The sequence below is a fragment of the Monodelphis domestica genome, chromosome 3, assembly GCF_027887165.1.
Source record: "Monodelphis domestica isolate mMonDom1 chromosome 3, mMonDom1.pri, whole genome shotgun sequence".
NCBI lineage: Eukaryota > Metazoa > Chordata > Mammalia > Didelphimorphia > Didelphidae > Monodelphis > Monodelphis domestica.
Window position 1 is genome coordinate 410,961,591 of NC_077229.1, and position 12,948 is coordinate 410,974,538.

General features: G+C 33.3%; 1 protein-coding gene and 1 non-coding gene across 3 annotated transcripts in view; one reads left to right on the forward strand and one right to left on the reverse strand.

Moving 5' to 3' along the window:
• The window catches only part of PIK3C3 (phosphatidylinositol 3-kinase catalytic subunit type 3), a 215,952-nt gene that overhangs the window by 165,440 nt on the left and 37,564 nt on the right, over window positions 1–12,948 (forward strand). For both annotated transcript variants that reach the window (XM_007486726.3, XM_056824362.1), the window contains exon 23: window positions 2,789–2,879. In XM_007486726.3, the coding sequence (XP_007486788.1) occupies window positions 2,789–2,879 (91 nt within the window). The remainder of the gene's footprint in view (window positions 1–2,788; window positions 2,880–12,948) is intronic.
• On the reverse strand, window positions 1,437–1,538 carry LOC130458594 (U6 spliceosomal RNA). Its single transcript, XR_008918010.1, has one exon. It is a non-coding gene; the product is annotated as a U6 spliceosomal RNA (small nuclear RNA).

The following is a 12,948-nucleotide window of genomic DNA, read 5'->3' on the forward strand; positions in this document are numbered from 1 at the left end:
ATGGCTGCTGGGGGTCTGTGGTACAGCCTCACTAACCCCCTTGAGCAAGCCACACCCTTAGAATTCTATGTAGCTTACCCCTAAGCTCCTAGCCACCTAAATATAGAGTAGAATGTTGGCATAATACTGCTCTCTTTATACTTAAAAATACTTGTACAATAAACAAATAAATCTAGCTCTTCAGCCTAGCTTTGATCTCATTAACCTAACTGGCTTAGCAAAAACTGTTATGATGGGATTTGGGATGAGGAAAGAACAAGAGGGAACATATAAATAAATTCAGATTTATTGTTTGGGAAGGAAGGAATAAGGATTTAGTAGTAAACTATACTTATACTTAACTTCAAAGCTAATATCTATAAACTAACTAAACTAATTAAGCTAACTATTAACTTTCCAATATCAAAGTCTCACACCAGGAGTCCAATCAAATGGGCCAGGATCTTCAGTTGGTTGATATCCAGGTAGGTCCAGAGATCTTCTTACTGATGCTGCCAGCAGCCAGATCCAAAACCCTCTTTCCTCTAATGGTCTCAGGAGAAAAATCTTCTTCAAGCCATGGGTCCTTCCAGGAGAGAAGACTGACATAAAGACCCTTGGGTATAGAATCTTTTCCTAAGATCTCTAGCCTCAGGCTCCCAAGTGACCCTTAGTCACATGCTCCTGTCAATCATTCTCTGAGGTTTGCATCAATCAGTTTTTGCAAACCTTTCATCCTTTATCAGGGTTCAAATCTGGCTTCAGACACTTCCCAGCTATGTGACCCTGGGCAAATCACTTAACTCCCATTGCCTAGCCCTTACCACTCTTCTCCCTTGGAACCAATACATAGTATTGATTCCAAGATGGAAGATAAGGGTTTTAAACAACAACAAAAAAATCATCTTATGCTAATCTGGCCTCAGATACTTCCTAGCTGTGTGACTATTGGCAAGTCCCTTGACCTCCATTGTCTAGGTAATTTTTTTTTTAATCAACCTTTGCTTGGAAATGCCACTTGAGCATATATATCCTGAAAGACATAATTTTCATTCATTCTCTTCCAGACCCTGCCCACTTCCCTGCTTCTGTCTACTTAGAAATAAAAGAATGATGTGCATAATGCATTTCTGAAAAAAATAAGGATCGTCTTTATATACTTTTAATCCTAACATTAAGTTATTAGAAATCATTCTTTTCTAAAAGTAGAAATAACTGAAATATGTTTTTTATGCCTGCTATGGCCACTTTCATATTTAAAAGAATAATTTGAAGGCCAGAGTAATTGTCTAGCTTCAAACATAAATCATTAGCCAATCTTTTATTCAATTTATGAGCTCCCAATTCTCTAGGCTACACCTTCCTTACCTATTTATGCCTTTTTCTTTTTTTGATGAAAAAAAATAAATTGACTAAGGTTTATTTTATTTTAATTTATTTTTTGCTGTTGTGAAAATGAAAATATGGAATGCTTTGTGAATTTGCATGTCATCCTTGCACAGGGACCATGCTAATCTTTATTGTTCCAATTTTAGCATATGTACTACTGAAGCAAGCACTCAAGTTTACCTTTAATCAAGTCTAAAAGACTCCATTAAAATAAAATTGTTGATTTTCATGGATAAAGTACAATTTTTGAAATGATGATAAAATGGACAATTTGAGATTTACAAGGTCATTTTGGAACTAGAATTTGCATTATCATTACATTCCAAGTATCATTATCATATCCTGGAAGTGATTTTTCCCTATAGTATTAATTTATGTTGAAGTTTTTTCTTTTGTTCAATATATTATATACCTGCCATATTTAAATATGCAAATAAACTTCCTCATTTAAAAAAAAAATTCATCTTACATCTACTATTAAAACATTGAGTTTCCAAGTGAAAAATGGCAGTAGAATAGACATCAAAAGCTTAAGTGCCCAAATCATCAACTTCATCTAGTTTAGTGAAATGAAGAATAAAATTAAAATGCACATATACTTTCATCTAGGAGTCAAGGCCCTTCATAATGTTAAACACCCGTATGAAGCACACATATAAAGATATATTCTGTCCTCCCCAAAGACTGATATAAGCAGATTGTCTAATTTCACTTAAAAAAATCAGTCACTTTATTTCTACCTCCTCTTCTTCCTACCCTTGCATTTCTGATTCCTCTAGTTTATAGTTGAACTACATGGATGTTATCAAATCAACTTTTGTCTTTGTCCCCTACTTTTCATACAAGAATTTACTATGTATTCTCCCCTCTATCAATCTGTCAGTCAACAAGTGTTTATCAAGCACAAAATTTCGTCAACAGTCTTATATTTAGCTAGGTAAAAGCTAAAATCATAGAAGGTACTATTCAGTGGGAATAAATGATTCTGTACCCAACCTGCCACATAAGAACTCATTTGGAATGATATATTATCCCTACAAGAACAACTATGCTCCTGCCTTTGTAGTGAGCATAGCCAAAAACACTATTCATAATGGAGAGGAGTTATCTTGGCACTGTTTTTGTTTAGGAATCTTTTTGAGGAGTTCAGTTTACTAGTGCTCTAGAGATAAGCATTATAGTCTGTCAGGAAGTAAAACCAGTTTACAAATAATCTCAATATCTTAATAATTATTATACTATCTTACACACAGATTGCACTTTGAGATTTGTAAATATCTTTGTTTATGTTTTCTTGTTTGATGTCCTAGTTTACTTGAAATGATGAATGCTGTAGAAAAGAAATTGGTATGAGAGAGAAATGCAGAATATTCAACCTCACTTTTTTATTTTCTCCTTCCTTTTACCCTAATCCTTTTAGGTATTCCAACCTGATTTTGAACTTGTTTTCCCTTATGGTGGATGCCAACATTCCAGATATTGCACTTGAACCAGATAAGACTGTGAAAAAGGTATTTGTGAAGCTTCTTTCCTCAAATAATATTGACATACAAATCCTTGGAGGCAATGCAATTTATAAGGTTATTTGAATGGTAAAATTAACAACAAAAAAAAGATAGGATGACCTCAGGAATAGAACTACCTGAGTAGATTGATTATGGAACTCATCACAGGGAAGCACTGAGTCCTAATGTGACTTCTTCAATGTTAGATACTAATAGAATAGGACCAGTCATATTTGCTTCCATTAATCCAAACAAATATATGTTGTTTATTTTGTGTATATGTTACATATAATTTAAGTGTAATCTCATTAATCTTAGCATTCATTTTTATTGCCTACAGAAAGTAACTTTGGAGGAGTGTTTTTGTTCATCCTTCAGTTGTTATGGTTATATTGTAATCTGAACCCCACAAATTCTTTTATCCAATTTGTAGGTGTTTAAGTAGAGAAATATGTTTCTGCCAATAGCAAATAGACTATTCATGGCACTGGCTTTTGACATGCTTTGTTTTCTATAATTTTACTTCTTTATCATTGGCTATAGCTCATCCATCAAAAAGTATAATTGGCTGATAGAAATTTCCTTTGCTATACTCAGCTGTTACACCAGATTTCGAAAGTTTCTGCCCTTTTGGCATCTGCTGCTTTCATGATCTATCTTACAACTTATTTTCATCCCATTCATCTCTGTCATGGCTTCACTGTTCCTTGAATTCATTTTTATTTTGAGATCTTTTATGGGAGTCTTGAAAGTATTTGCCAAGTGAAATCTTCCATTTTCTTCTTCCAATTAAGCTACAATGGTCTTGTTTATTAGTTCCATTGTGTTTCTATTTGGAAAAATATTTTCAGTTCTAAATGTAGAAATACTCACCTTTTATCAACTTTTTTGATGAGTTATATAGCTTATTATAAAATTCTGTGGTTTTTAAAAATTTGATGGTTCATAAAAGAAGCATGTGCTTTAATACTTTTTGCTTTTGCCATATATCTTCCCAGTCTCTGTTTCTGGTTCAATTAGATAGATTTTAAATTATAATTTCAGTCGTTGGGAAATGGGCATTTTAAAAATATGCTTGTTTTCTCCTATATTTATTTATGAATAAAATATTTTAATTTGCTTACTAAAATCATAATTATGTAGAAAGTGTAACAGAACATTTTAAAATTTATTGTATCACAAATATGAGTTATTTAATAATAAGAGAAAATAATTCCTTATCTTTTGATGAAATGAACTTGTTAGCAGTGCTTCTAGAACCCAATTTTTCTAGTAAGGTTAACTATATGACTGAAATTCCTGTGAGTAATGTTTGCCTCAAGCAAGCCCATTATGTTTGGTAGAGTTTTGCTTTGACCTCAGGATTGAGTCAGATTTATAATGTGATGAGATCATGACCCCTTTGACCGCTACTTAAATGTCATTACATTTTCTTCGGAATGTAGAAGCAAAACACTTAAGTTTTGTAATGACATCTTTAAAAACTGCAAATTCTTCATATCACTTGAAGTAATACAATAACTGAATTATTTTCAGTTGAGAGTTTTTCCTTGAGTAATATGTACTCACTTGGTCAATATGACATTGTAAAAGTCACTTAACTCTGAAATTCACTTTCCTCATATAAATTGAGAGTAATTGTTTCAGAACTCCTTTGTTTTCTTCACCCAATTTTCATGAGGATCAAAATAAAAAAAGGTGTGGAAAAATGCTTTGTAAATTAAAGACCGTTATACAGCTGTAAAAGACCATTATCAACCTAGGATATGTGTAAAGTTGACACCTCAGAATATCAAGATTGTTTTCTCTTTTAAATTATTGATGTTCATTTTCAGTATACATTTTGCTCCCTATTATATTTGAATTCCTATAAAATTGGCAATCCTTATGTTTAAACTATGTAGTATTTGACATATAACTGGAATAATTCACTTAGTAGAGTGTCCTATTCCCCATCCGTATTAGTTAACAGTTTTAGGCATTTAGCATATCATCATCATCATCATCATCATCATGTCTTTGAGTACCTCATACAGGAGACCCCTACATAACTAAGCAATACTTCAATATTTTAATGAATCTTTACTCCTTCTAACTATGTGTAATCATTTCACTCATACTAATGGCAACTTATCTTCAACCAGTTTTGTTTTGTTTTGTTTTTTAGCCAAGAAAATTTCACAGAAACAATTACTATCCTCTTTTAAGTTTTTAGTTTAAAGTAGACTAGTATCATGGCAAAAGGATATGCCAGATAATCTTATAAAATAATTATATAAGCAGCAAAATATTTTATGTTACAGCAAATATCCATAGTGTAGCATATAGATAATAATTTGTAAATTAGTAAGTTACATTGGTGACTATCTTTTTAATCTCTTTTCTATAGATTATTTAGCTGTTTAATGCTATCCACAGAAGCTATTATTAGCACCTCAAAATAATACTTACTGAACTAAGGAAACCACTAGGTTGTGATTTATTTTGAGGTTGCTCCCCCATTCCCCTTCAAATACTTGTTTTTTTTTTTCTAATAGGACACTTAACCATTAAGTGGAGAAGAGAGTTTTTGACCTAATCGTAGTTTACTGATTTCTAGGTCTTCAATGGACTTTTTCCTTGTCAATCACTGATTAAAAATGAGAGAATTAAAGATAAGAAACTTTATAAAAGCAAGAAATAATTTGAATAGTAGAAATAGTCTATATGCAAGCAAGCTGCAGTGGAGAGATAAATAATTCTCCAAAGTTCTCCCAAGAGATCCTTTTATTTTTTTAAGATTAATTGAATGGTAAAGAGACATCATGCTATTCTGGTTTGAAGAAAGAAGGTTCTAGGTATTTGACAGGGATGAGAGTAGCATGAGCTGAGGACAAAATCTTTGAAAATATAAACTTAGAGCAAAAGAAAAGAAGTGTGTCCTATTAAGGAATTTCTTGTGCCCTTTTGATGAATAAAACTTTGAAGTGCTCCAGTGGATCTGTTACTTTATTCATACAGAAATTTCACCAGTGATACAAATTTGTGAGAAGGGAATCTGTGTTGTGACTTGATTAATCAGAAATTGGACTTTCTTTCTATTTGTTTTAATTTGAATCAATCAGCAACCACAAAATTGATCCGCCAGGCATTGCCTCCCCTGGGTGGTGCCAAGCTAATTGAGGGGCTGTGATTGGTTCCTGGGAGATGATGTAGGAGAGCTAGTAGGTATAGTGAGGACTCTTAAGATGAGACCCAGCAAGAAGCTGGGAGGGTTTGTTGTTTTGTGAAACTGAGATTTGTAGACAGACACTGTGTTGTTAGGCTCTGGATTATTAGGGTAGGAAATTCTTCACCTCCTTTTCATATTCTCTCTTATTTTCTTTTTCTTACTAATGAATCTATCTATTAACAGTTTTGTGACTTAAGGGTTAATTACAATTTTGGCAACCACCCATTCTAACCATTATAGATTATAACATCCTTGCCTGCCCACCTTGTGACACATATCCATATTCTCTCCCATATAGTCAAACATGCAGGAATAATAGGTGTCAATACTGGAATAGGTAATTGTGTTGTACTGTATCTTGTATGATTGGTAGATGAGATAATTAAGGAAATCAGATTTCCTTGTTTGGCTAGAGAGGCTGAATGGAATTTTTTTTTTACCAAAGAATTAATGCAGAATGCACTATCAGTTGATGTTTAACAAAATAGGTGATAGATGTTTTGAAGACAGACCTTACTCTCAGTAAGCTTAAGTTTAATTTTAATTTTAAAACTACATATGAAGGCTTCATATAGAAGTACTAAGATGTAACATAGGTTATTATAAATTCTAATCATAAAGTATGAGTCTTTTAATCCTGTTGAATGACAAGTTTGTTGAAAGTTATTTAATAAGAAAATATCGTATCTTATAGAAGAATTAAATAGATATTTTCAGCTTCTGAATCAATATTTCTAAGCATTAAACAAAAAAAATCTATCTGTATTTCAACTAACTACAAATTAGCTAACGATCCATTTTAGACTGAACTGCAAAATTAAATTACATTTAGTGTCTATAAAGTCAATAGTCATTCAAATCATATCACATTCTTGGAAGGCTTAGGAATGTATTTCTTTTTTGTTTCACTTGTCACGTCATATTACTGAGGAGAGAGTTCATTTTTTTAAGTATTAAATCTTCGATCATAATCATATTTGTTCCTTTTTAAAATGTTCTGTATTTTTAATTTCAGGCTTTATTCAAGGCAAGAAAAATTATCTAGTTCAGATAGAGAATCAAGTGGATTCAGCAAGAAAATGATGTTCAGATTAAAACTCTTTTAACCTGATGAATCACAGTTTTTTTTTTCTTGTAATTACTTTTATGATTAAACCATTAGGAAATGTGTACAAGTAAAGAATTTTTGTTTATTTGGAGGTACCTAATCTTTTGAGTAAGGGGACTTTAATGGAAAGTGTTGTTTTAATAAAAAGTGTTATTACAAGTTACAAAACATCAAATTATTTCAAATGAAAGTCTTATTTTTTTTTGCATTAATGGATGTTAAATAGTCTTTTCAAATACTTTATTTTGAGTTTTGCAGACAAAAGGGTAAAAATTGGGTTTGAACATTTGAAATTACTACTTCAGGAAAGATAATGAAGTCATGCCTGGAAATGCATTTCAGCTTTATTTTTTTTGTTTTTGTTTGTTTGTTTGTTTTTTTAGCAAATACCCTTATATATTGAGTGTGTAGACCTGAAAGAGCAGATATAGAGATCTTCCTACTATCAAAGGCAGAATTAAATGTTCAGTATAAAGAAGAGATGTCTTTTCTAAGTGTTTAGCTTAATAAAATATTTTACTAACAAAAGAATTGCCCTTTGCTGAGGCAGATCAGAGATTTTAGGCTACTCTTTTTATATGCAAAGTTGAGCAATATAAATTAGTTCCTAAAAGTGAAAACGGATGGCCAACATTCAACCCTGACTAAGGAAAAAAATGAAAGAAGAACCTTAGGCTGCTCAACATTGGATTTGGATTGTATAGTTATAGGCTGAGTATAGGAAATTCAGATTCCATCTAGGGTGAGACTACTTTCCTGTCTTATTAAATAATATTTAATTCCTGAATATTGACTGTAGGAAATTCAGATTCCAGCTAAGGTCAGACTGCTTTCCTGTCTTATTAAATAATATTTAATTCCTGAATATAGCACCCAGAGGAATAATTTGAGATAGAATTATCTTTTATTGCTAAAAGTACACAATTCTAAAAAGAAAATGTTTCCCACTCAAGATTTGACTAAAAAACAAGATCTGACAAATCAGGACTGTTTACTCTTGAGGATCATCATCTTTCCAGTATGTTATAAATCCCTAGAGATGAGCTGCTAGAATGTAATTTTATATTCAACCTCCACATTTAAGTGAAAGCAAATTGCCTAGTTATCACTTCTGTCCAATAGCTGTGAAATGTGCTAGTTTAAATATGTGAATAGAAAATAGCAGCTTGTGTCACATATAACTTCCTGCAATTAAGTACATATTACACTAATTTGACATAGTTTATGTAATAAGAGAACTTCAAACGGGGGAGGGAGGGAGGGACATTATTTTTTTCTTTTGTTCAAGAGATTATATATTTGATTAATTTCACAAGTTTAGAGGTACTAAATCTACCTAATATGTCTTTGTGTATCTTTTTAGTTTTTAGTTTTGATTTCATCATGTCTTTATTTCAGAAGGCTTATACTAATTATGAGTTATAAAGTAAAATGAAATCAGATTCAATAGAATTAATGCATCTTCCATAATGTGAACTGCATGCAAATTCAGGTTTATGAAGTTGGTAATAAAAATGTTATCAAAATAGGTACTGAATAATTTTTTTAAGCTGGTTGTGAGTCTATTGATGCTTAAAAACCACATTATAAAAAGACCTTTCATTTAAAAAGATTATTAGTTCAGAATTTTTTTTTAAGTTCCCCTAGTATATTTAATAGTATCAACAAACATTAAATACACATGAAAAACACTTTACTATTCCAGTAAGCACTAGATGAGAGCTAAAGTTTAGTTAAAATGACATAATCCCTGCCCTTATAATAATGATGATTATATCTTGTTTTATGATATCAAACTGTCATTTGGACTTGGCAAGTATAAAATTCTTAATGTATGCCAAGGAAGGAAAGAAACTGATGTCTTTGAACATAAATGTAGATAACGTTCAACCAGCGAATTTAAGCAAAATATCTTAAAGACTGGTGCACAAAGCTTTCAAGAAAGCAATGATTCAAATGTGTCAACACTTAATGGATCCTTAAATTGAAGTTCATAAGTATCTACAGCATACACATCTTAATGTATTCTTTTGAAGTTGTAAAACTAACCCTAACAGATTTAGAAAATATCCTAATAGAAACCTATACAATATTAATGAAACATAGAGACTATCATCACCCTTTGACAGCTATAGAAATGAAGAAAATTAATTGATGTTTTCAGAACACAAAATGAAGAGGTCAGAAACCAGTGGAAATACTTATCTCATTAAGTTTTGTTGAACATAACTAAAAGCGGAAACCACTTTTTGATGGTGATGAAACAAAGTAGAACAAAAAGGCCCTCTGTGGGCAATATCTGTATAAACTCCAAGGACATTAACATCAGCAGAGAGAATAAAACAAATGACTGAATCATGTGCATTTGTTTATGGAATTGGAGAGATTCATGATAGTAGGTGTAGTAGATAGTGGTTTTAGAAATGGAAAAGATGAGGCAGTTTGAGAGTTCTTTCCAAAGCATAATTGACAGAATTTAGTAATTGTATGTCAGAAGTAAGAGAGAAGAAAGAGACAAATAGGCCTTCAGTGAATGATAATTCAATAGACGGAAATAGTAAAATTAGTCAGAGGAATGGTTTTAAGGGAGAGAGAATAAGATCTATTATGTACATTTGTTTTTTCTTCTGACCTTGTATTTTGGTCATATCTCTCAATGAGATATTTTTCTAGTATTAATCTTTTTCTGTCTTTTGATCATGTGGGGGTTATTTTTCCCCCCTGATTTTCTCTATATGCTGAAGCTTAGTTGTGTACCTATGGTGGAGGAAGTATTGTCCAGCACTTGTATTTTGCCTGGGGTTGACTTGTACTGTGTCTGGATCTCAGATTGAGCATTGTAGAGGCAGCCTGATTTGCCTGCTTTGTAGAGGTTATCAGCTGTTCAGTTCAACTGGTTGGAGATGGGTTCTACCCAATCTCACCAAGCCTGGACCTTGTTGGGCTGAGTTCCTTCCACTTCTACCTGTACTGGACCACACCTTGCCCTATTCTAGTTGTATTATGCAGGACCCCTTTACTCCCACTGCTGCTTGGTCTGTATTACATTGATTTCCATTCTTTCCCTGCTGAAGCTAGACAGAGCCAGCAGTTTTCTTTCTCCTGCTGCTTGTGCTCTATTATGTTAGAGTTCCATTAAGGCTTGTTGAGCATTCCCTCCTCATATCCTTGCTGTCCCTCGGTATTGTTCTTGGCTGCAACAGTACTTCACCCCTTTTCTGTTGGTTCTGCTACTTCATTATTTATTTTAAGGTGTTTTTTTGTGGTTTGGAGAGTGGTTGGCAGGCTTTGGACGTTTCTTACTTTGCCAACTTGGCCTGATTTGCCACTGCCACTGACATGGCTGATTTTGCCTCTCCCACATTTGTATTTGAGATGCTGGTGGAATATCCATGTGTCTCTGTCCTATAGGCAAATGAAACTGTCAGTTTGAGACCTGAAGAAAAGTCAAATAAATTGAGGAGTCATTTGTATAGTGGTTGTGTAACTGCCAGAGAGATTGTAAAGGATAAAAAGAAGAAATCAACAGACTGACCTTTGACTACCAGTCATATGATAAGCAAGGGTAGAGGCTACAGTAAGAGATAGACTTGGTTAGAGAGGGATATGTTACGGGAGGAAACAGTAGCCAGTAAGGAATTTACATCAAAAGCTACAGAAATGTTAAAAAGGATAATAACTTTTTAAAACAGTATTTGACCATTAGGTGGCTGGTTACCTTCAAAAGATTAGTTTTAATAGTGTTAAGGGAATTGAATAGAGATTGGGTACTGAGGAAATAGAGCAGCTAAAAATATAGACAACTTGTCCCTAGAAGTTTAATAACATGTGAATATGAGGGGATTAGGTTGGGATAGTAGATAGATGAGAGAGTATATTCATAGGAAAGGCAATTTTGATTTGTTTAGTTTTTAGGATTGGGGAAACCTGAGCAAATGTGTAGACCAATGGGAAAGATTCACTAAACAAAGATATTGATTTGTGAGAGAAACAGCAAGGTGAAAGCAAAATCTTGGAGGAGATTAGAGGAATAAGATCAAGGGCAAAGGTATTAATTATTGGCATGTATGCATATGTATGTATATACATACATATATAATATATCATATCAGAGTTCATATCTAAAGGCCTCCATCTCATCAACAATGTGGGTGGCTAGGTCATTTGTAGTAAGTTTGGGATATTAGATTGATTTTCAAAAAATGTATTTTCTATATAACTTTGATAATACAAATAATGCAAGAGATACACTATTTTTAAGACTTCGTTACATGTCCCATGAGGTTAAACTTGAAATTCTCCAAATTCAGGTTAAATCAAGCTCATGATTAAGAATGTGAAAAACTGACATTGCAGTCTGCCATTTGTTTCTTCTACTTGTGTGGTATTGGTCATGCAACTTGTATCTTTAACATTGTGAAAGTGCATATAGTTTGGGAGAAGATAATCTTATTCATCCCAGGATCTTCAGGAACCAAACCTTTGGAGCATATGACTAGCTCAAATCAAGCTTCTTCTTCTTCTTCTTTTTTAAAACAATTACAGGAGAATATGAGGAAGATAGTAAGGGGTTTAAAGTAGTAATCTACAGTTGTCTTAAGATAGAGATATAATCAGTCCTCAACATTTGTGCTTGTGTAACTTCAAGCATTTACATGATTTTATTAGCATCCTCCTTTTCATTTTACCTTGGCAATAATGCACATTCATAGCTATGGATAGTATATGTAAATATAAGTTCCCAAAATTGTGCCACTCACATTTTCCAAGCTTGAAGGATAGCTTGGCATAATCAACCAACTAATTAGAGATATCAAGCCTACCAGCTACATCCCTAAAGTTAAATATCATCTCATCTCTAGTATGTTCCCAAGTTGTAAATCCTTTCAGGATGTTGAAGAGCATGTAAATCAACATCACTAATGGATTATTTTGAGTTGGTATACTCTTTATGATCTCCATCCATCAGCCATGAGGATAGAAGTTTAAAGTGATTTCAAGACCTCACTGGTCTCAGCATCTTTTAACAGCAGCTGCTAAAGTCCTACCAAACTTTCCTTGGTTTTGAGACGACAGCCCAGGAGTGGGGTTTTTACAGAAGTATATAGTATATAATATAATACCCTCACATTGCTATCTGACACAGTGGAAGGTACGATTCAGGTTAAAAACTGTTTTCATTTTGAGAATTTTATTTTGTTATACAGATTAATGACATTGCAGGTTTTGTGCTGTAAAGGGTGAAATTATGGTTGAGACTGAAAAAATCTAAATTTAAGTGGTTGCCAAGGGAAATCCCAAATAATAAAATACCCAAGTCAGCTGCCAAATTTTATAGTGATTTAATTGATAGTGGAGAAGATTAAGAAAAAGGAAGAAGAAGGAGTAGGTTTTTTCTTTCCCTCTCCCCCCGCCTGATTAATATTGGGCAGGGAGATCAGGAGATAAGTGAGTAAGGGTTTGGAGTATGAAGGAGGAAGGAATCAACCTGACCTCCAAAGGGGCTCAGCTAAGATGCCCGAACCTGAAATCAGCTCCAGGGCAAAACTCATCACCCACCACTCTAAGATGTCTGAACGCTTAGCACGATGCCAGACAGAGTATCTCCAGGGAAAGAGGAGGGGCCAGGAAGTGCCGTGCCTTATATGGATGTTTTTATATCATTTTTCTGCGTCTCATCTGTACCAATGAGGACTTAGCTTGACTTGGGACAGCCCAGAGGTCTGTCCTTTTTTTTGCACATGTCTGTTGAAGGC